Raw genomic sequence first — 25,040 nt, forward strand, 5'->3', positions numbered from 1 at the left:
GGTCTGCATTTATGTTACGCTAAATGATTTATCGTTCTAAACAAACTATTTTTGTTTTCCCACACAATTCATTGTCTGAACTGGTAGTTTATCTTAGATGGCAGAGTTTAATTGTAGCCTGCACAGTCCTTTCTCTTTGCACTGCGATGATTCAGCAATTGATTTGTCGACTTTCGAGTTTGTACGCGTAATCTGTAGCGCATTTGCGTTGATGTAATATTTACTAGTATTCTTGTCCTGGTACATTGCTCCTCTTTTAATTTCATGTTGCGTGCAATTTCATTGCGCGAATAAATGCTTTTGCTACGTGGTCCTTTTTTTTACCTTGTTGGATAACGCTTGTTTGACATTGATGTAATCGTAACCACCCCCCCTTATCATATGCCATCTTTAAGGCCATGTCAGATATTTAGAAATAAATATAATAAAAAATAAACATGTCATAAGTACTCACGTGGGAAAGCAACTAACACTTTTGTGTTCGATGCATTCAAAATTTTTAATAAGTTCCCATTTTAGTTATGATAATGCTAGCTTGGCTGGCAACTAAATACACTAATAAAATAGCAGATAAAATCATACTTATTCATTTCACACTTGACGCACTATTTCTTGCTCCATCCATTCTTAATTGGCACGCAAACAAGCAGGTAATGGCACGCAAACCAGCACAGCAGAATATACGAATTTTTCAATGAAAAAAAAAACCTTTCCTAAAGCTTGCTGCGCTTAGCTGAAACATTCTTGGTGCGTTTGCACATTTCTATGATAATTCAAAATGAATATTTGCCTTTTTGCTAACACACCTAATCTAAATAAATACATATTTCAAAAAATAAATTTAGAGAAAAGTTGACAGTCACTTTAGCAAACGCTAAAGAGGACGAAGGCAAGAGCTTGCGTGCTTGCGAGACATTGATTAGATTACTTGACATTTTCATTCTAATGCGTCATTACTTATTATTACTTGTTTTCTCCCATCAACGGTCGTGGGTTCGAGTGCCTTAATTAACTCCATCTTAATTAACTGTGCCTTAATTCACTTGGGCTTAATTAACACCAAAGGTAGTGGGTTTGACTCTCAGTCTTCACGATGTCAATCGGTATTCAACTTGTTGATATGGCGCCGATATCTGCAAGTTCGTTCGACTCTCACCAGAGGTCGAGGGTTCCACTGCTTTGATTAGCTATACATAAAAAAACTATATCTTAATTATATGACCTAATTACCTGTACCTTAATTAACACCATCAATTTCGCAGGCCACGCTGCAGAGTAGCGCAGATACCGGGCTGCCGCCGGATGCCATGACGAGCTCGCTCGCTGAGCTCGCTGCGGTTCGCTGAGGACAACCACGTGCTATCTTGGTATCTTTGGGTGCCGTGACGCAAGGCCCGAAAACCCAGATCTGACGAGCCCAGTCGCCTTCCTGATGTGCACGCCCTCGAGGTGTGTCCCCGTCATGGTTGAAGCTCGTTACGTTAGGAATCCTTTCAACGCGAGTCCGGAGTGCGACATCCATCGTATAGCCAATGTGGGAGCTGCAGACGTACTCGCACGAGCGAACACGAAGGTCAAGTTTGCTCGGCCCTCCGAAAGTGTGTCATTGCCGTATATATAAGTGCGAAGGAAAACTGCTACTCATGTCATTGGTGCGAGAGTTGCCGAGCGCAGTGATGTAGTACAGTGTGCGTATCCATGTGCATAGCACATGGATGAGATACCGTGAACTCAACCACAAGCCGAGGTATAGCCTCCGAGTTCGCCGGGACGTAGACGCCAAAACCGGAAGTAGTGGTATCTATGTGAACCTTCAAAATCAAATCTGAACAGCCCGCCACGGTGAAGTCCAGTAAGTAGAGAAGGCACCACCCCGCTTCGCCGTAGCCTTCGCAGTGCAACGCATTGAAGAAGGACCAGAAGCACCACGATGGGGACCAAAGGCGACCTTTGATTGGTGATATCTCCGCTTCTGCTGGACACATAGCAGTACTGTCTGTTGCAAAGTATTTCTGAACTAGTCTATTTTAACGTCCAATGCCTTTCTCGAGTGGTTCAGACACCCTTCAGTTCCATTTTGAAAACGTAGCGTAGCTTTAAAACGTAGCGGAATACACGTCGCCGGGCCCTCTATCTCTATTGCAGACATATTCACTTTCTCCCTGCTATCCCGCACCCAAGGGATTCAAGGAGGAGGAGACTAAACCCACAGCTGGGTAGGTATCTTCACAATCTAATGAAACATGCTCCATCGTTTCACTAGTTTTAGCGCAGCAAGCGCGTGCTTCTGCTTGTCGCCTACGCGGATGCACGCACGCGTGTGCCATCTGGTTGTGGTGCGAGGAATCAAGCGGATCACGCAGCGTGCGTCCTCCGCTGGAATTGGTTGGCCTATTCGGCAAGAGAATAGCCACGCCGCAGGTGTCACGAAAAGCTGGCGAAGATCACAATGAAAAGCTTCGCTTTTAAAAACCGTGTTGTCGCCCGTGGCCGCTGAGAAACTGCTGAATCGCACCACTGATTGAGCCTCCCGATGCATCTACCGTCACGCTCGTGGAGGCGTCGTGCTGCGGACGCACCGGGAGAGGTGCTGATAAGAGGGCCTCTTTGATAGCAATGAATGCGTCGTTGTTGATGGCGGCAAACAAAGCAAGGGAAGGTGGAGTTGGCTGTGACAGTGGTGGCTGTGACTTTGGAGGGAAGGGTACGTATGCCGCTGGCGTCAACCAAATGACCCAAAAACTTTAAGGATAGAACGCCAAATTCATATTTGGCCACGTTGGTGAACAGGCAATGCTTTGTGAGACGCTCGAAAAGGCGAGGCACTGGCGATCGACACGAGCGGCAGGCCTCGAAGGATGACATCAATGAAGGGTTGAACATTTTGCACGGTGTTTCTAAGGCCATAGCGCATACGGGTAACTTCGAGCAGCGGGAATGGGCTGGCAATGGCAGTCACATGAACGTCCTGGAGCGACGGGAATTGGGTGGTATTGCTTCTCCAGGTCAAGCTTAGTGAATAGCGTGCATCCAAGCAACTCCATTGTGAAGCCTTGGATTCTGCGTAAGGGCTACCGGTCTGGAACAGTCGCCAAGTTTAAGTCGCCGTAATACCCACAAGGCCACCAGTACCCACTTTTGTTTCGGAACCATGTGCAAAGGCACCGACCGGCTGCTTGACGACCGGCGCGAAATTCCTATCTAAACCATGTACTCGAATTCCTGACGTGCAATTCGGTACTGCTCAGGAGGGACGCGGCGTTGTGTGGTAAGGGTCGGCTGGCCGGTGGGGACGATACGATGGACGACGTCATGCTTTACAGGCTTAGTCCAGTCTTGTGCAGCGGTGATGGAGGGAAACTTCCGGAGCAAATCCCCGTACGGTGCACATGAAGATTAAAAACGAACGGGCAGAGGTGAGAAGACCCGTGAGTGAGAGACCTGTGCTGGAGTCGAACATTTTGTTTCGGGCCATGTCAACCAGAAGAGAGAAGTGGAAAATGAAATCTGTTAAGAGTGTAGCATGGTTGACGTTGGCGACGAGGAAAATCCAGTGGAACGATCGGCGCAGGCCGAAGATTAGAAGCAGTGATCTGCGTCGGTACACAAGAACACTCGTAGCATTCACAGCTTGAAACTGAGAGATGGGGGAAACGGTACAATCGACAGAATTAGTCGGCAGGATACTGATCTCGGCGCTTGTATCGGTAAGAAACTTGATTCCGCTGGTGGTGTCGGCGACGTAAAACCAGCGACTTGGAGTGTCGAGAGAACCACTCGTCGCTATTAGTGGTACCTGTTGTCGTTTTCCGCCCAGGTATGCAGGCGCGTCAACGCTCCTCGGCATCACCGAGCCGCTGATGTACTGAAAAAATCGGGTACCGTGTTGCAGTCTGAGTGAAAGGCTTGGGAACGGGAACGGGTGCGCCAGTAGCTGTGGGGAGGGTAGGATTGCCTCGAGAATCCCCAGCGCGAACTGCTGCCGCTATTTGATTGGGTTTGCGGAAGCATGTGTAGGCTACTAAGCGCAATAAAAACTTCGCAACTTTATTTCAGTGGTGGCGAGAGAGCCAACGGCGCATCCGATCGCCAGTGAAGCCTTGTCAGAGGGAACCACCCAGGAATAAACCGCGCAACGGTTACTGCAATAATTATGTTCCTCCTCCCGTCATCCATTCCGCTTCTCTTTCCTTCTAGCATATCTTCGGACCAGTTGCCGTGGCTGACCAGGGCCTCACTCGAAGAAGCAGAAAGACGAGCACAGGTGCCCACCCCTCCCCCCTCCTGCAGACAACTGGTCGTTTCATTCTCTCGAGAGCGATTGCGTCCTTACGTCTAATGCCCAGTGTAGTAAAGGGGCCTTCTGAACTCCTTGGCGACTGGGAAGAGGTCGTCATAGCTAGGCTGAAGAAGACAACAAGGCTTGTCAATATGGACGAAAACTTGAGCGGACGTTTGCAGGCATAAGGGTAGGAAAACATTACGTGGACTCGTGTGCGCCGAAGTTGGCGAAAGAGGCAACGATTGCAAAAAAAATCCGCAGACGCTGAACGAAATAACCTACATGAGGAACAGACGGCGTGGAAGAGGCGGAGACCGGGCCACCCGCCAAGCGTAAGGCGCACGTGCAAATCATTTGGGCTACTTAGCAGGAGAGCTCTCTTCGGAGGGTAGATCGAAGGCCAAGCAGAACTATTGGTAGGTGTGAAGCCCAATAGGCAGCGCAAGGCTGAGCAGCTTTCAACTGCCGGTGCAGTCTCTCGATGGTGCCATAGGATGCTAGGCGATAACCTGTTGTGCCAGTGTGCACGCAACCCAGGAGAGATGTTAGGGATGTAAAAATGGCGGACTCGGACTGCCTGCCGTGGTCGATAGTCACCTTCGATGGTACACCAACATGGCTGATGCAGGTAAGCAGGAAAGTATGGACAACTGTGTCTGCCGTGATGTCAGGCATAGGAGCCACCTCAGGCCACCGGGTGTACCAATCAATCAGTCCAAGCAGGCAAGTGCGTATAACCATGGGATGATGGTAAAAGTCACACGATGTCCATAGACGAGAAGCGGGGCGCGCCGGTAAGTGCAAACGCTGAGAATTGTTCCGTGACCCAAGTTGGCGAAAGCCTTATTGAAGATGTACAGTGCTCACGGAACGAAACGCGTCAATTTAGGGCTAACTAATGCCCAGACTTTCTTTTGTACCGGCTGCAGTTTGTGTCGCATAGACGTAACTTTGGTGTGTACACTTAGAGCGGATTCAGAGTCACCTTTAGTGACCAGATTCATAGCGACATGACACGGTACTCTCGAGTTCTGTGCACATATGCTGGATTCTACCAAATACTCGCTGTCGCGTTTCATTCCGTGAGCACTGTACATACCTAGTGCATTCATCGCACAGCTCGCTAAAGCATTGGCCTGAAATACGCTCACTGAAAACCCATACATTTCTACCCCATTTGTGGCGCAGCCTGCTAAAGCACAGAGTTGCTCTCCTTGAGGAATCCATGTGACATGGGTTCAATTCTGCTTGGCATCCCGGAAATTTAAGGGATCTTTTCGTTATTGTGAAGTGGCACATTCCTAGTCACACATACCTAGTTGCCCAAGTTAGCGTCAAGGAGTTTCAATGAAGAGCGGTACCTAACTAGTCCCGAATACACCCTTGTCGGGAGAAAATAGGTTCGTTGAAGAGTGGCACATATGAACACATTACAAAATGCTCAGTGAACCAAGTAGACCCGGCGGTTGTTTTTGAATCCTGTTCCCTCGGCAGAGCAGCCAAATGCACTACCCATTCGGCCATGGACTTCCCAGTAAACCAGATAAGCGGGAAAATGGCTAGAGACGAACGTAGTCCCAGGAAAGCGCGTGATTTACCCTATGAATGCCAATGCATTCGAAAATTTTTGTATCTATGTGAAATGTTAGAAATAGTATACATCAAAAACGCCTGAGCTGGAAGCAAACCCCATTTTATTTAGTAATGATTTTGAACCGAACGCTTGGACTAACACCATTTCTTTCTCGAGGTAGCGCGAGAGGAAGAAATGTAGCTTGACAGGCCATGTAATGCGTAGAGCAAATAACTATTATCTATTATCTATTATCTATGAACTATTATCTATTAAGTTGCAGAAAGGGTGCCGAGGAGCGCAGTTGAAGAACGCAAAAAACTATAGTTGATATTATGAAATTAGGAAATTCGCAGGCACAATGTTCGATTAGCTGGTACAGGGCAGGAGTAATTGGAGATCACCGAAAGAAACGTTCGCCCTGCAGTGGACACAGCTATTATCATTATCATGATGATGATGATGATGATGTGGCTGATAACTCGGCTAAACTCTTCACAGGGATGACTCAAGTCTAGATACATTTAAACAAAGACCGTTTTATGTTTCACAAAGACTCTTTGCCAGCGGCTGTCACACCCACCTCCCTTACGAAGATTCATTGCGAGCAGTACACCGACGAACCCCAGAATACATGCGTTTCGGCATGTAAGAACTCCAGGAGGCAAAAGTAATTACGAGTCTCTTTCTGAATGGCATTCCTTTAAAGCAAGTTGTGGCTTTGGCACCTGAAACTCCAAAATCTAATTATTTATTTGCGAACGCAGGGCACCACAAGGACTCTCTCCATGCGCTCAATGAGATTACAAAGCACCATCAGCTCGGCAGGAGGGTCTATCCCCAGCCCCACGCCAAGCTCTCCAGGCCTCACTCTTCCACCCTTCGCATGCTGCAGACCGGATCCTATCCCAGCCTAGCCCGGGTCAGCAGGTACGCGGACTCGTTAGAGCCCAATTGTCCGGATTGCGGAGATCTGCACTTTAGAACACATGCTCTGGCGATGTCCCTCGTTACGAAACCACGAACATCTCACCACGGAAGGAGAGTGGGAGGAGGCACTCAAGAACTCCAACCTCGCCGCTCAGCTACGGGCCGTCCAGAGGGCCCGCGGCGCGGCGGTCAAGCACGGCCTGCCCGTCCCGACGTGGCAGCGGCCCGCAGCTGCTCCTCCCTCGTAAGGGGGTTTCTGAGTCGCTCCTCAGGACCTAAATAAAGTCCATTGCCTGCCTGTCTGCCCTAGATAGCGCCGCGGCAATTAGGAGTGGCCTGCCGCATCCCTTTTTGTTGTTTCTCAGTCCTCCGTTTTACCATATGCTGCGCATGGCTAACACACTGGGTTTGTACGATATGACGTTTGTAGTACGAAAGGCACCATGGGTGAGCTTGTGCGGAGGTTTAAATGAAGCACGTTAGCTATCCTATGGTAAACAACAAAGGCAAAGCACGGTCGATCATGAGTGGTCGAGTATCGCGAGCGGCTGCACTAGGTCCATATCAAGCTTCTTATACCTTCACACATGCAGGAACTTCGGCGCAAGGAAACGAAAAGAGAAAGGAAATAGCTAACCCGGCGACAGGCTTCCTTTAAGGTCAGCGAAACTGTAAGCGAAATTCTATCGCTTTACTATTAAGGCGAAAGCCTTAGACGGCTAATGGGGTGAAAAATCCTTTGTCCTGCGTTGCGCCGTCCGGCTTATGGCACCAAATTCATAAAGAGTTGAACCCACTTGGAGATATGCGCGAACTGGCGATATCTCCAAATTGAATTACAATTCACATATTGAAGTACGAGAGTCGAACCCACTACCTTCGGTGTGAGTCGAACCCTCGAACTTTAGGTGTTAATTAAGACGAAGCTGACTATGGCACTCGAACTCGTGATCCAACCAGAGATATGGGCGAACCGGCCTTATCTCCAAGTTGGATTCAAATTGACTGTCAAGGTCGAGAGTCGAAAGCCCTACCTTTGGTGTTAATTAAGGCAGCCAAGCTCATTGAGACACGGTTAATTAAGATAGAGGCCATTAAGGCACTCGAGCCCGCAACCTTTGGTGGGAGTCGAAGCCGCGATCTTTGCTGTTAATTAGGGTGAAGTTAATTAGGCGCCGTTAATTAAGGCAGAGTTAAGTAAGGCATTCGAACCCACAACGTTTGTTTGCGCAAAACAATAGGAAGTAATGAGGCAATAAAATGAAAATGTCATGTAATGAATGTCTCGTGAGCGGGAAGGCTTTCGCCTTCAACCACTCAGGCGTATGCTGAAGTGGCTGTCAGCTTTATTCTTTTATTCACACATGACGAACGTGACCGTTCGCTCGGGCTCCGGTCGCGGCGGCTGCAGGGTCCCTCCAACCTCCGAACGCCTTCTCGATCTCGAGCGCCAGCTCGAGTGTCAGCCGGTCATTGTCACTGGCCGCCACCAGCTGCACGCCGACGGGCAGACGGGATCGGGCGCCCAGGCCCACGGGACACGCCGTGGCGGGAAGACCCAAGACGTTGAACACACCCGCGTACGCGAAGTTGAAAGGCCTCAGGGTGGGCACGCCGTGATACGGCGCGGGTTCCGGGTGCGTCGGAAGCAGCAGGACGCCGTCGCTGCCCAGCAGAGACTCCAGGTCGAGTCGCAGTTGCTGAACCCGAGCGCAGAGTGAGCGCGTCGTGGCCGATTCTTTCTTGCTGCTCGGACCGATGCCTTCGGCGAGCGCGAGCGTGATGGCGTTGATGGTGTGCTCCGACTGGCCGACCATCCAGCGCAGTAACTCCAGGCCCGGAGACATGGGGCTGCCGCTCTCGCGCAGCACCTGCCGAAAGGCGGGCCCGTCGCCCGAAGCCATCATGGCGGCCCACATCTCGAAAGCGAGCCGCAGAGAGGGAAGCCGCACGGGAGACACCCGGAGGCCCGCGTTGTCCCGCAGGTGAGACGCCACCTACGATCGCGCGAGAAATGGGAACTGTGCTTGGTGCTGGCGCCAGGAGAACGCTTTGAGTGCCGGAGATCTGTCAGACCTGCTTTAGAGTAGCTCCTTTTTTTAGGGCACTGTACTTGATGTTCTAACATTTGGTCAGTGTAATAAATCGACACCCCTCGCTTCACTCTATTTTGTGATCGTTGAACGAATAGATCATGGTGAAAACGCAGCAGGAGCGCCCTAACTGGCACCCAAGCAGCACGAGACGAAAATACAATTGATTTACAATTAATGATTGGAATAGAATCATTACACAGTGCGACATTTTCTTTCGCGCATTCAACGCGCAGTGAGATTTGTAGAAACCTGCGCTACATATGCGCCACGGACTTCTTCAGGCGTGATATGCTCGTACTCGTGCAATATCCCGAGCACCAGGTGACAAGTCCAGTGGATGTCCTTCTTGGCCCTAATACGATCTGCCTAAGATCTTTTTAAAGGTGGCTGATCATTCAAGGATGACATACAGCACCACGCTGTATAAAATGGGGGAGTGCTTTCCGTTCCGCTGAAATGTCTTCCGTTCCACTGTTCAGAGAAACGTACTTCACGAATGGTCAGCAAGCAAACTTATCAGACCACTGTTAGGCTGCGAAACTAAACTTGAGAGTATGCGTGTTCGCAAAAACATCTTACGCAACAATTGTTCGCAAGTTAAAATGTCGTCCAATTTTGATGCTGGTGACATATCGTTAGGGAAGGAGGCAACCAAAGAGCACCTACGAACGAAACACTTTGCGAATTGGGCCCCAGATGCATTCTTGGGCTAGAATTGTTGACTCGGAGTTTGCACTCCAAATATTTGAAATGTGCTTTCGTTCCTCGATAGCCAGGGCCTTGGATCACCGAGACTACAACGCTGCATATCTCGAAGGCATCTGCGATGCCGCAATTCGTGGCATGTGCACGAATCATTAACTCGTGAGATGTTATTGGACAGACTGTGCATACACGGTCGTCGTGGTACACCACTAACCTTGGTGATATCTTATTTATGCAAGCGATTACAACACGTTAATTTAGGTAATTACAAGTCTTATGTTTTCCCTGTTTTAAGTGGCGTCACACAAGGGATCGTATTAGGCGCATTATTGTTTGACATCTATATTAACTACATTATTGTTATTATCATATTATCGCATGTATACTAGAAACAGTGATATCTGGTATATTCCAAAATTTGGAAATAATTAGAAACACCTAGCACTGCACTACAGCTTTCCAAGAATACTTAACCAGTACAAGCACGCCATAAATTTCTCGTTGCAAGAACTACCAATTTCATTGCAAACACAGGGTATTAGTATTGCTGTGTTCATATTCTATGATAAGTTTTCTTCGCCATGTTCTAACTTATGTTTTTTTGTTACTTTACTTTATTTGTACATTAACCTTAAACTGAAAATTTCATGTCGTATAGAAGTGGGGTTTTTCTAATGTGTAAACACAATGCGGACCAATGTACGTACCGGTTAGTGCATTCGTTGTTTGTGTTTTTAAGTTTGGGTACAATACTGTCTGTGGTTCTTGCCACTTGCACTGTAAGGGTTTTCCGGCCTTGTCAAGCTGCTGACACCAGCATTTGGCCGGCTAACCTCTCCAAAAAGCTTTTTCTCTTTTGTTTTTTCTCCGCACTCTCTGGTGATTAAAGCGAATTGAATTGAATTCCAATGGGATCGTATTATCTTGCTCGTATACCTTATGACATTCACATGTAGAAATGGTGAAATACTCACGTCTGTCACTGCTGCCTTTACGTCTGGGTGGACAGCAGACAACGTGAAGCACCTATCGACTTCTGTCAGGTAGTGCACGCGAATAGCGCGGATGTTGACCTGCATGGCCGGAAGAACAATAAAGGTCAGCGGTGCACTTAAGGATTGCATTTCAATGTCACAGCACTTCGAACGAAGGTCTGCTTTTTAACGCTAAAGTAAACATGGTGTATGTCATACTGAGAAAAGAAAAAAACAAAAAGAACAGTTGCATAGACCAAGAATTTAAAATAAAAAAAGAACTGCCAAAAATTTACACACACAGGGTAGCATAATAAATCCAGCAGCTTTCGGAAAACGCAAAAATGCAAGTCATGCTGGTCGTTCCCGATGGAGGAATCAACAGCGGTTGAACCAGAGATGTTACTATAGTCAATGTTTGTTTTTGACAAAGGGGAGAATAGTCTAAGCCAGGGCAGCAACTGCTTAGGACAAGTCATTTTGCCAATACGTTGGCGCCAGCAACAACTCTTGTTCGACCCCTGTTCACCACTTCAAACCTCTATCTTCCCATAAATCACTGTCCTGATACGACCTAGGTGTAGTTTCATATGGTACTTTAGCCCGACGTATCATCTAAGTATCAAACAATGAGATTAAAGTTATTGAACCTTATAATGTGCTTCAATAAGTCTTTCGTTTAAAAGACTCAATGGACGTATATTTTTTTGCATTATGTTTTTATACTGTCTGCATTGGTACTTGGGCGTCAAGCGATGTCATGATACCAAGATGATGCCTGCATGGCCCTAGTGCTCAGATGCTCCCGATTTCAATCGCTAAAAAGGAACGAAAATCACATTGCCGCAACCTGTTGGCGCTTAAGGTACTGAAAATCTTCACTCTAGCGTTTATCTTTCCTGTCGTGTTAAATTAAGCGTGGTACACGCTGCCGGCAGTTCATCAGAATCATAAACAATTGTCAAGTAAAAGCAATGCATAGCCGTACGCTACACACATTTAATGGAACACTGGCGATGATGGTGAAATTGAGTAAGCGCCATTTTTGGTAGTTGTCAGCGTAACTTGGCCCCACGCCTGCGTCCCACGCATGTTATTACGATCAACGGGATCATTCCAAACAATCGCAATGCTGACGTATTCGGCACCTTCAAGTTTGGCTCCCTTTTTTAACACTTCGCCGTAACATCACCATTGCCCGATATCAAGCCCTCGTCGATGCCTGTCACTAGGCAGGGAATCAATGCCTTATCACTTCTGATGTGACGTATGCGATCGAATTTATCCGGCACAACAAGCATGGGTTGTTCAAAAAGCTCTTTTTGTAGCGCACATATATGGCTGAATCGAGAAACGATAAAATTGTACATAATTCCCGTAGCGCCACGTACATGCTGGACCAAGAAAAAGCAGATCATGGAGCGCCCAGCGTCAGCGCGAGTGCGCTTAGTTGTATTTCGTGGAATTGGCCCAAATAAATGTGGTCTAGTTGTGAAGCATACGTACTGTAGAGAGTGACCTAGCCGAATCAGCTTCGAATCTGAGTTTTTCATTTCGTACGCCCGTGTCCACTTGGAGAACCGCGTCCACCTTGACCAGCGCAGACGGCAGTTCAGTGCTCTCATAACACTTGACAAATGGATAGCGAACGCCTGCGTAGATTATTAGATCTTGATCGCTGAAATATTACGAGTGTCTGACAGCTTGCCCATAGCAGCATTATTACGTGGCTATTTTAGTTTATAAGAGCCAGAGAAGTTCGAAGTGACTTTTCAATTGTCCTAATGCAAACAGAGTACTTCAGAATGGGAGTCATCTTGTCCTGTTAAATATTTAACCGCTTATGCTTCTTTGCGGCTGGACATGCATCTGTATATGTACGTGTAGATCAGAAATTCCTTATCGTATGTGGGTGACATACACTGTCTATGAAGGTTTGCTAGATTACCTTCGTGCTCTTGAAGGCCTTAATCTCTTTTAATGTAAGCAACTCTACCCTCACCATTTTTAGTGGTGGTTCATTTGTTTATTGTAATAAAAAAGTCATTTCTCAGGTCAAATCCATTAGGCGTCTGGCGATAATATGTGAGGAGTACCTCATATAGAGTACCTTTCGTCAAAATGGACGCGTGCTGCAGGTACATAGAGTCAGTAGTCGACGTTCTGGTCTGCCAACATACTCTGCTCACATCGACCACATGCGCTTCCACTTGGGACTTAGTCTGTAAATGTAGAATCCTTTTATTGCACCATCATTCCTAGGCTACTTCGCGCAATTTCCGGGGGCTATGTATCTATGTTTCTATGTGCGTATGCTTGTCTCTAACCGTTTTGCCGCCTACCTGTGTCTCTAGGTAGTCCGTAGTAGAGTGGGTTGCGCATCGGGCTACTATGCTGAGGTAACAAACAGGGCACCAACCATCGGACCAACTTGGGTCACTGAGCCTGTCTGTGGTAATGTTTAGATACGTGGCGCTCATAAGCGAACCTCTTTCACACCGACATGGGTCACTGTAAGATGGGTCGCAGAGAACGCTGCATGCGAGCAGCGTAGGTGGCAGTGTGGCGTGTCGGCCTCGCCAATCGGGAGATCGCGAGAGTCAGTGCGTGGGTGACGCGTGGGCATGATTGACAGCAGCCGTCCTGCAGCTCATGCTGGGCTTTATTTCCATACAGACGACGCGCGCTAGTCTGGCGCTATATTGTAGCCATTGTCGCTGCACAGTCCATCTTGCGCGGCCCCACGCTCTTCTTCTCACGCTTTCGTTCCGCCAACGAAGAAAAATTGAAATTATGGGGTTTTACGTGCCAAAACCACGATCTTATTATGAGGCACGCCGTAGTGGGGCACTCCGGGAATTTGGACCACCTGAGATTCTTTAACGTGCACCTGAATCTAAGTACACGGGTGTTTTCGCATTTCGCCCCCGTCGAAATGCGGTCGCCGTGGCCGGGATTCGATCCGGCGACCTCGTGTTTAGCAGCCCAACACCATAGCCACTAAGCAACCGCGACGGGTACCAACGACGAGAGCGGGCCCTTCGTCGCGGGGAAATCGTGCCATCAGTGTCAGCGACGACAACACCCAAGGGAGCGTCACATCGAGCCTTATGCCTGTTTCACATGCTGCGACTGGAACGACGAAAATCGGTGCTGTCGCACGCGTCGCAGAGCGATTTTTAGAGGGCCCATTTCACATGATTGCGATTTTAACAATGCGACTGGTGCGATTCCCAGGGTTGCTTACTGCCAGGTTTCATGGCACACGTTGCACAATTATTTTATTGTAATGAATAAAACGTTTAACTTATAATATTGTTGACTTTTCTTTATTAGGAGCAAATAATATGCTTGTTTTGTAATTTAAAAACGTGTTGAAGTTAACATTTGTTTCGGAGTGCGCGACGGCGGTTTCTGTAGTTCAGTGCGACATCGCGCACGTAAACAATGGTAAACAGCTGTTCGCAGGTGGTTCAGCGATTCTTTATTCTATGGTTCAGCGCTGTGTGTTATTTTATCTACCTTCTATGACCGTTTCGTTCTGCCTGCGCTACAACAATATACAAGATGACCTATCGACAAGTTCATATAGCTACCCTCACCGTATATGCAGTATTCGGAATTCGGCTGCCACGAAGTTGTCGTGTCAGCCCAACAAGATCCTTGCGCTACCCGTGCTCGGCGTCAGCTTCTGGAGAAATGATGCGTGTATATTGCCCGTCATTGCGCATATGTGGTGCCTGCTCCTAGCCATATTCTTACGCCAAACGCAACAAGAAGCACCAACCCGAACGCCCGCGTGTGCCCCTGAACGAAGCCTCAAACGATCTGTGTGATTACGACGTGGAATGAAAATTGTGTTGTGAAATTCAACCTTAGCGCTAGCCTGGTTCGTCCATCGCCGCGCTCGCGCTGCGAATGTATATATGGGAGCCCTCTCTAAATATTTCTAAAGGCGCAAAAGCCGACGCATCAAATGTTTCGAGCAGTTACCGTCACTTTTGTAAAAACCTGTACGTTGTAACATAGCATTCTAAAAGACACGCTTCTCGTCCACTTTGTTGTCCCGTGTCTCGCGCTGGTAGTATACTAGGAACTTCTAACAAGAAGACCATATCAATACGCGCTATTCATAACGCAGGATCGTAGGCCCACGGCAGGCGGACTTGCCGTAGAATTTTTCAGCTTTCTGCTCAGCCTCGCACGCCTCTCAAGGTTAGCCTGTTTTGTGGAAATAAATATTATTATTATATTATTAATGTTATTAGATATTATAGCTTCTTCACTGTAATTTATAGCAATCATCCGGATTTCTTAAGCTAGTCATGCATTTAACCTGTATTAGATCAACATTGTTACGACGTGTTTACGGGAGTCATTTAAAACTAGATTGCTCAGCCAGAGAAAGAACAAATGCAAGCCTCAGTGTTTATTCCAATTTGGTATTCCTAAACAGATTGTATTGGCAGAATTTTATGCCTGCTTGCATTTCCTGCAATTCAATGTTCAGAGCTGGAGAAACTTATTCCTTTTCTTGCTGTCGAAAGGCTGCTTCAATGTCGATAGCAAGCTATAATTATTCATTTCGAAAGTGTTAAGCAATGACTATATGTCTAAGCTTATCAATGCATTTTTGTTCTACGAACACAATTAAGTTTTCTCTCTCCCTCTCATTGACAGCCATGGAGTGAAACTGTTCACTTTCATAAGTATCCGGATGCAAACATTCTGGAGTTTGTCCTGAGCATTTATCTGCATCCTATAGTGTGCATGTATGTATCAAGTTTTTGTGTTACAATCGCAGTGATCTACACATATTGTTATATTGCAACAAACAAATTTATTTCACTTTGTTTTCAAATCTACAATGTGGCCATGCAGTAACGACTGCATTAATAAGCAAAGAAGAAAACTGCAGATTCAGTGTACGTGTTGGAATCTATGCGAAGTGAAGTTTTTGTCAAGTGGTCAAAAAAATACTGTTAAAGTAACTGCGATATATACAATTTGTCTTATTTTCAACAATCCAACATGTCATCTTTTGCAAGGTTTGCTTATGCACCGCATAGGTCACAACCTTAATGTAATGTAATTTTTATGCATTACACTGTTCACAAACCATATCGAAACGCAAATGGCAGTTAATGTAGATGCACGCTGCGAGACATCAATGCAGTGACGTTTGTTGAGCAAGAAATGATGCGAGGTATATGCAGATAAATGAATGACATGTGCTTATATACATATTTATTTATATACCTCGCAGGCTGCAAGGTTGGAGTATTATGCGAGGGGGAATAGAAAAGTAGCTACAGAAGGAAGAAGGGCACAACATAAAAAAAAACATCAAAAAAAGCAGTGCCAATACATTGCACCAACTAGTCCGTGTTTTACTGGCACAACATTATACAATACTTAACAAACAATAACAGAAAAAGTTACTGCCCGTGCACCCTGTACAGACAGTAAACCAGCAAAGCTGAAATGTGCAGCCCCGGTGTTTATCACTGGGTTAATTTCAATGGTTTATTCAAGTCTTTCTATATTATTGGTTATGTCTGTGTTTCTTAATGAGGTTATGCACATGTTTGGCTTGGGTTTATCACATTGTTTATTTGGAATGCCACACATTGCACTTTGCAAGATCACTATCATGGAAAGTGCAATGAGTGGTTCATTGTGGTATTCCAGCGGGTCCATCAAAGTCTTTCTGAATTATGTTACACACTTGTGTTTTTTAATGCATTAATCATAATGTTTATGACTCAGTTATGCACTGCAGTTACGAAGTGACACACCGGGGCTGCACATTTCATTTAATTAAATACAGGGACACATTTTCGAACCTATTGGGAAGTCGGAGAGAGACTGCTGCACGCGTGCTCTGCTGCTAGAGAGAAACGACGTCACTATCGGTCTAGCCAATGGCCCACCACACCTTTGCTGTGAGATAATAATGACATCATGATCTTGTCTTAACCCCGTCCCCCTCTGTGTCCCTTCCCTGCAATAATACGCAGATAAATGTATGTTTGAAATGCATAAGCATTTCTGTCTACCCAAAAAGAAATGTCGCCGTCCATCATGCAAGACGAATGCAATGGCTCACACCCCCTTAAACAATGGCTCATACCCCTACACTAGGGTTTTTGGGATCGGACCATGAGTGTTTCGCCTAGGCATATACAGCTTCACTGTAAAAAGAATGAACACCTTTCTGCTAGAAACCAAGGCAATCATGAGGTGTATTAATATATGAAAGTTTATTGAACATGCCGAGTAAATGCTGTTCGACAAGCAATAAACCGAATTTACACAAAAAGCAGAAGCAAGATCTGATGTGTGTCCATACAGATTCCAACAGGAAACGCATCCATCTCTGAAAGTGTAACAGTGGCCATGCTGACACAAGATTCTCCCAGTGTGTTTGCATCTACAACATCCATAATTTCTCTAGGCAGCCGATCTCCACAGAATGCTAGCTTCTTCCTCTACAATGCACTCTCCACATCTGAGCGTGCATTGTAGAGGAAGAAGCTAGCATTCTGTGCAGATCAGCTGCCTAGAGAAATTACGCAAGCTGTAGATCTAAAAATGCTGGGTTAATCCTGTCAGCACGGCCTCCGTTAGAAATGGATGCATTTCCTCTCGGGAAACACACATGAATTTTTGATTCTCCTTTTTGTGCATGTTCAGTCTATTGCTTGTCAGCGAGCATTTACTCGGTGTGTACATTAAACTTTTGGTTGTTAGATCATCTCGGTTTTCTTGTTTGTCCTATGTGTTCTCTGGTGCCATCTGCAGCCAGGCTATTCGTTTTTTTTTTTTTTTAGACTGCAACAAGTCACTTTAATGGCCCTCATGATACCTTATAAAATCTTTTATTTGGCCAATGTAGCAAGAATGTACAGTGTGAAGCAGTAAGAACAGGGTATGCTAACTTCTGATTAAAAGGTTTATTGTGAAAATGCAGTGATCTATAAAGGTTACCACAAAGTAGTACAGCAATAAAACCTGATAAAGACTAGTGCTTGATGAAACCAAACATAAAAGCAGGAAAGGGAGAAAATACATATAGATATACAAGTCCAGGGAAAAAAAAACATTGTGATCATCAAGTGTGCATGTGGCTACCTTCCAGGAAACTCATTTTTTTCCCAGTGGCATGGAACTGGAAGTATGTGCTTGCATAAACAAGCTGTCAGTCCGTCTATTGGAATAACAACAAAGTTTCTTGAAAGGTGCTGGCATGCAGGATTGGCAATTGTAATGATTTTTTTTTTCTTGCACTTGGAATTTTTCTATATTTTCTTTCTGTAGCATCTTTATTTATGTTTGCCTGTATCAAGCACCAATTTTTATCTATCCTTCAAAGATGTCTTTCTTTTTCTGGGGAAAACTCGGGGAAGGCAGGAGATGGAAATTCAAGACGATGAGCAACATGAGAACAAGGTGAAAGTAGGAGCCAACGTTTTCACACGTGGACCTTGAAGAAGACAAGTCCACTTGTCGAAACGTTGGCTCCTGCTTTCACCTTGTTCTCGTTTTGCTCATCGTCCTTTTTTTTTGTGCTAATTTATATAACTCGCCACATTTTTACAAATGAACCTCAGTTGAAAGTTCGTCCTCATCCATATCTAGTGTCATCCTGTTGATACTGCTTCATGCTATCCACTCTTGCAACATTTGTGTGTGTGTGTGCACACGCGTGGATTTGGATGTGAGATCGGGCCCTTGGGCAGAGGTATCATTCTTCTCCTGTGCAGCCTTATGAATTCATTAACTATACTGCAACAGAAATTCGATGGACAGGAACGAAGTGAACACACCGAGTACTTCTTTCTTGTCTGTTGTCTATCTGTAGCACTTTAGTTAATAATGAATATACACAAACTCATCTAGTTCTCAGTTATTATGTCAGGCTTATAAGCCCGCTTGTTTCCTGAAATATCTGCATGGCTATGTATTCTGTAATTTAATTTCTGGCTATGTGCTTGCAAGTCGCGTGTCAATCTCCTGATTTTCCTGACAATCTTGTGTGATGTGCAGGCCCAGACAGTTTCTGGTGAATCCATGCAGGGTGTAATCTGCACTACAAGTGCTGCTTTGATTGCCTTCAGTTCAGCTTTTCTAGGTGTAGGATGACCTGGAATGGTACTCACTTATATGGCGTTTAGTTTTATGTAGTGTCATACTACTGTTACACTGGTATTGCCAGATGAGTGTACTATATGTGCCTTATGTTTGCTTGCATTTTCATGATTAGCAACCTCCTCTGTGTGTTTGGCAGTTGCATATAGTCTCCTGCCCTAATTGTTTGCCCCCATATTCCACGGTATGGGCCTGTTGTGTTTCAAGTTCAGGTACTCCCGAGGTTGTGTTTCTGAAGGGAGGGGTAGTCATCTTTGCATCTCGTATGCTAGCTGGCATAGTATCTTGGGACGAGGTTCTGAGCTCTTGAGACAAAGAATTTGTGCTGCAGGCTGCAACTCTACTCCGTCTAGGAGCTTGTTCGTCAGCTCTTTTTCATAGAGGTCATCAAGCATGGTACAGTTGGAAAGACCTGTTATTACTACCCGATGCCTGTATTCGATGAGTTGTCTTTTTTGTGTGCTGCTGGTAATTCATACCGTGCCATACCTTGGACACAAGCACAGCATCTGCGATTTTCTATAGTATGCACTAGTCCACCCCCATTATTTCGAGATTATTCTGTTCACCAGGTGTGGAAGTTGCGTCCAGGCATTGCATAATTGTTTCACCCACGTGCTGGCTCTGCCGTCACGGGCTTACACTAGCTGAGGATTTGTGGATGTTGACTTGCGGGCATATTTGTCCAGCTATGTGGATCACAATGTGCAATCTTGGGTAGTTCTTGATTCTAGTCTTTCTTTTTTTTTCCGACGTCCATATGAGCTGACTTATCAGAAAGCGAGAGGCCAGACTGGCCAAGAAAGTCTGCAGTGTTGTCGAGGGCTTGTTGCATCATTCTTGATTTCTGTATAAGATAGCTTTCCCATGGACTGTAATACACCATAGGCTGTAGTGTTTCTTGTAGTATGCCCGTGTTGTTGGTGTGTGTGCGCCAAATGTACCTCCAACTCTCACCTGAAATTTTCTGTCTTTCAGAAAGTTGCTGTTTAAGTGCTATACCAGAAATGTTTTTGCTTATCGTTCCTCTTATTAGAGCAGCATGAGGTACTGCTGTTAAAAGCCTTTTCACTCTCTTCACTCTTTCATAAGCAGTATTACACAATGTCCTGCAATAAAGTTTCTGCTGCTTATGTCCCACTCATATCTGCCAGAAGGGACAACTCTCGAAAAAGGTTTTCTTTGTGCTATGTGTGCGACGTAGTATGAGCATTCATGCCTTTTATACATCTGTAGAACCAGCTTCCTGACAGAGTACTTGCTACACCTGCTCATGCTTATTTGTGCAGTGCTGTTGAACAATACATATCGATGCAATGAATATTTACACACTCGAATTATCACGAAAGATGGTTGGTTTACAATTCTGCCCTTTGCTTTCTATTGGTGTTAGATTTTGCATAAGCATGCCCCCCTATGCAATAGTATTTTGAAGTGTAAGGGTTCAATAAAAGGTGATGAACTAAATCTAAGTGCAAGAGCTTTTTTTCTCACCTACAACTCCCATCGAAATGCGACTTCCATGGCTGGCAAATCAACCCCTCGCCTTGTGTTGGCAGCAGAATGCTATAGCCACAGTGGCAGGTGAACAAATTGAAGAACAATATTTCTGTCTATAATTTTTTTTCTTGCCTGTATGTAAGTAAAGTTTGGAATAAATTTGTCATGGCAAAAAAGCCCAGTTTATGGTCTTTTATTGAATAAGCCACATATTGTGTATAGTTGAAATGCAGAAATTTGTTCTGAAATCCTTGGGTGATATATGTTCTTGCAAGTAGCATGGTATTTCATTACTTATAAAAATAATAATCGCAGCGGATATCGTTATATGGATTTACACACTAATATATGTGATCACAAACTTATTAGAAACTTACTAGAAACATGGAAGGCATGTTTCTGCACACTTGATCCGCTGTGAATGTGCAAGAACTGCTTGTACTGGCTGACTTCACTGCACAGTTTTGATTTACTTTTCTTCAGCGTGTCGTTTTATACTGTTTTATCCCCACAAGAACAGGCCGTTTGCCTGCTTTTCGCATTGTTGCACGAGTTCTACATAATTGTGCTGGAGGGTACGTTGTCACTTTGCCTCTATAGCAAGCAATTTAATTAATCTGCTAGCTGTACAGTTGATTACCTTGCAGAGCAAGTGTTCATACAGATGCAGTAAGGATACAAAGTCCGCAACATAGCCTATGTTTATTGGTTTCTGTGCAAGAAAAAAAAAAATCTCCAGAGAAGAGGTGCAACTTAGCGTGCATGTAATATTTTATTCAAGCCACGGATTTAATACTACCGTAGCAAATTCATTACGATAGCCTACACTTTTGCTCTGTCAAATTTAATAAGAGGCAAGATAAGCTTTCAAGATGAATCGGGAAATTCATGCTTGAAAACCGACAAGAAAATGCAACTGAACGGTACCGCGTTCAGCGCAACGTAGAAACTTCGGGTACTTTGCTGTCTTGTCATTTGCCCTTGCCGAGGTTGAAATAATTCAAGCTGCTCCGTAAGCGCGATTTTTGCATGCTACTCAACAAAAGAAAATTGTGACGACCTCGTCGTCTGCTGGGGATCGAACACCTCCTAGGACTGACAACTCGCAAAGGCGCACGAAGCAAAGGTGAAAATGCACTTCATTTGCTGTGTAGCGTGTCAACAAACGCATAGCAATAGGAGAATGCAATCTGTACAAGTTTTTTATTCTCCCTTAATTCGCGCACGTACCTAATTCGACGATCCACGTCTCCGCGATTGCACTGCTCGTGCGAGACGCCATCAAAACAAACCGGCGAAATAGCTCCGTTGACAGCTCTCCGCGCAATTTCGACGGAAAATCGCAGCGATCGGTGCGACGGTGCGACTGTGCGACCAACCGGTTGGTCGCAGCCGAAAATCGGGGGGTCGGCACTGCGACTGCGATTTTCATCGCAAACGACGGAAATCGCACTTCCGGTGCGACGAAAATCGCATCATGTGAAACAGGCTTTACTCGTAGCCGCTCCCCTCGCCTCGTGCATGAGCAGTGATCCCCGTCACACACGCAGGTATCTATGCTGGTACCATAGAGAAAGAAATTGCTCGTGCCGTGGACCAGATATGCCAGGTCTTCAGAAGAAAATTTAATCCAAAAGTAGCCTTTTGAATTTGTGAACGAGAACGCTTACCTAGGCCGAGCAACCACGCGGGAATAAAAATCATGAGAATGAAGCCTTCATGAAAATAAAGCTGAGTTTGAGCGCATATGGCAGTCAATCTTAGCCATGATCAAGCGACAGGGTAACGACAATTTCATAGAGAAAAATACACTGTGACGGCTCGTTAGGTGAATGAAAAGCAAAGCACGATATATAAACCGACTATTTACAGGGACGGCCAAAATGGCTGAACTCGCGCAACGTCCGACGACGATCCCGGTGATCGTCGTCTTCTACCTTTGTGCGGAAGGTGGTTCATAACATCTAACCTCCACGAGGGGTGGAGCGCTGTCTCGACGAAGACTAATTACACGAGGAGGTGGCGGAAAAGTGCGATTTGAACCGGCACATGGGTGCGACGCCTCGAGGTGACAGTGTAGATGGTGTTACGGCTGGCATCTAGCACGCCATGCATAAAGGATTTTCGCCCACCATGCCTCGTCGAAACGAAGTGTGACTTGCTAATTCGCCATGGTCATCTCGAGTGTCTGCCGATCTGGCGGAAGCCCCGCAGTGTTTACATGCCTCTTTTGTGTGTGTGTGCGACTTTGGAAGGACCTTTTCCTCGAACTGTCAAACTCTACAGGATAACTTCCACGAACCAGCTACGCGCAAAAGAGAAGGACAAGCGTCTACAATTCCCGGAGGCTTCGTATAACCGGAGGCGGGGCCCTTTTTCCACGAATCAGACTCTGTGCCTGTCACGTGACGTCGACGGAAGCAAGATCCCTCCCACGATTGTAGAGAGCCTATTTAATGGGCGCCGAAATGTACCTTTTGTACACTTCATTCTCTTCTCTTCATCTTTCACCAACCTTTGAATAAACCGTGCATGTTTCGTACTAGAAATCTTCTCGTCTTTGCTTGGTTGTCATGGTCTACCGGATGACTGCAGCCCGCCGGCAACGCCGCGCTACCCAATAGTAACGTCGGTCGAGTCGAGCTTCGATAGGCAGTAGTCGCTACAACTCGGCAGCTGTACGATACGCTACCCTGGAGTACGCAACAATGGTGAAGAATTGTCCAGTAGAACTCACAGAGTGACAACCAATCTTCACGGTACCTATTTTTTTAATGCAATGCAAAGCTCATCGGTCAGAGTGTCTAATCACGAAGTGATAACGCAGAACGCGCAATGCAAGATTTTTAATTAGAATTTCTCGATCTGCAATGAGGATGTATTTGTTTACTGAAGGTGATAGATGAGCGCGATATAGCGATGATACGCCGGCATTAGTGGGAAGTAGACAACTGCGACCGCAACTTTGAGAAAGCATATTTATTTATTTATTTATTTATTTATTTATTTATTTATTTATTTATTTATTTAAAGATACCTTCCAGGCCCCTAGAAGAATTGTGGAAGGGACGAGGGTACGATCAAAGATTATAACATATAATAATTAGAATACATATGTTGATACATATACAAAAAATACAGGGTAAGAAATGCGCTAATATACAGTAATGTAGCGTTACACTATGTACAAGGAACAAAATAAATGCTTTTGAACTCGACAGCACATTCAACAATAAAATTTCACACAGTAAACTATAATCAATAGAATTACTGAATGATCAGGACATAATTAGGTTATAACAACAACGCATTTAACGCATAGCTGCACATTAATAACGGGAAAGGCAATGACAAAAATTATACGTTAGGTTATGCAGAGTTTGAAAAATGCGTTGTTAGAAGCCGGAAGTTTTCTTCGTCACTCTCATAACCTATGGTGTTAGGAAGGTCGTTCCAACGGCGAATGGCTCTTGTAAGAGTGGACTAGTTAAATGAATTGGTCCTTTTGTATATGCGCATGAAATTCGACTGATTCTACAACCGTTGTGACCTGTAATGAGGAGATTCTAGAGGCAGAACTGGATGGCGCTGAATTATGGACGTATTATGGACGCTGAATTATGGACGTTGCAGCTCGGCCTCCTCCTTATAGAATTTTGTCCAGGGATGAAATACATGAATAATAACTGCAGTGCCATTGCCAAAGATTCTGCAAACAAATTCTTGAACGCTGTGCACTGTCAAGACAAGAAAGATATGTATTTTTTATTAAAAAATATACTGGTACGTCTCCAAAACTGTGCCCGAAATAAGTTATATCAATGCTTCCATATTTTCTGTCAATTTAATAAATAAATAAAATATCACGAGAACTTAAGAACTATAGCAGTTTCAAATCAGCAAAGCACTGCATGCCGCTGATATGAAAAATGTAAAGGCTATGAAATGAACAAGTTGGGGACAAATATTTTAATGAAACTTTGTCATTCAAGAACTTTGTTTACAATTTTGTACATATGCAACGGCCAGGGAAAAATCTAAATGTCGCTGTCCCTTGTTCCAATGTATTGCACAGGAGCAGCTGTCAGCGGTCGTGTATTGCGAGTAATTGCACCGGAATTATAGTCGCAACAGAGAGCATATATAAAAAGCAGGAGTTCTGCAAAATATGCGAGGGCGAGTCAAGCGAAACTGAGCCAATGCGAATATATGACAAACGGGGTACTTTATTAAAAAGTGGTCTCTATGAGCATTTTGACATTTGTCCCCCTGACTAACGAGTCGCGTGATTGCCATCTCATAAAACTCCTTGGGTTGCTGCTTCAAAAATTCTGTAACTCACTGTTTCACGTCATCGTCCGACGCAAATCGGGTTCCCCTTGAGCTGGTCTTTCAAATGCCCCAACATGTGGAAGTCCCAGGGTAACAGGTCTCAGCTGTATGGCGGATGTTGCAGCGTTTCCCTCTTGAATTTTGCCAGGTTATGTTAACCACATCAGCGACGTGGAGTAGGGCACTGCGTGGAGCAAGATGACCCCATTCCTGAATTTTCCACGTCGTTTGTTCTCGATTGCGACACGCAACCGATCCGGCGTTTCAAAATATCGGAAACGATTGATAGTATCTCCAGGTTTAGCAGATTCGAGCAGTAATGGCCCCAGACCACCGAAAAAAAAGTCAACGACACCTTTCCGGCTGAAATGACGGCTTTTACTTTCTTTGGGGGCGGTGAATTGGAACGTTTCCACTGTAATCTTTGCTGTTGTGCTTCAGGTCAGAAGTAGTGGCATCATGATTCGCACCCGGTCACAATTGCAGACAAGAAGTCG

The 25,040-nt window shown here is 45.4% G+C and overlaps 1 protein-coding gene and 1 long non-coding RNA gene across 4 annotated transcripts in view; one reads left to right on the plus strand and one right to left on the minus strand.

Annotated features, from left to right (window-relative positions):
- The window catches only part of LOC135900482 (uncharacterized), a 54,167-nt gene extending 47,412 nt beyond the window's left edge, over positions 1-6,755 (plus strand). Inside the window, exon 3 of the long non-coding RNA XR_010563876.1 lies at positions 6,623-6,755. This is a non-coding gene — a long non-coding RNA (uncharacterized lncRNA). The remainder of the gene's footprint in view (positions 1-6,622) is intronic.
- A 1,265-nt stretch (positions 6,756-8,020) lies between these two features.
- LOC135900479 (fatty-acid amide hydrolase 2-A-like) overlaps positions 8,021-25,040 on the minus strand; it is a 143,224-nt gene continuing 126,204 nt past the window's right edge. For all 3 annotated transcript variants that reach the window (XM_070538366.1, XM_065429963.1, XM_070538367.1), the window contains 2 exons: positions 10,561-10,659; positions 8,021-8,782 (listed from right to left, as the gene is read on the minus strand). In XM_070538366.1, coding sequence (XP_070394467.1) covers positions 8,144-8,782; positions 10,561-10,659 — 738 coding nt within the window. In that variant the 3' untranslated portion in view covers positions 8,021-8,143. The remainder of the gene's footprint in view (positions 8,783-10,560; positions 10,660-25,040) is intronic.

The sequence above is a fragment of the Dermacentor albipictus genome, chromosome 5 (genome assembly GCF_038994185.2).
Source record: "Dermacentor albipictus isolate Rhodes 1998 colony chromosome 5, USDA_Dalb.pri_finalv2, whole genome shotgun sequence".
Classification (NCBI taxonomy): Eukaryota; Metazoa; Arthropoda; class Arachnida; order Ixodida; family Ixodidae; genus Dermacentor; species Dermacentor albipictus.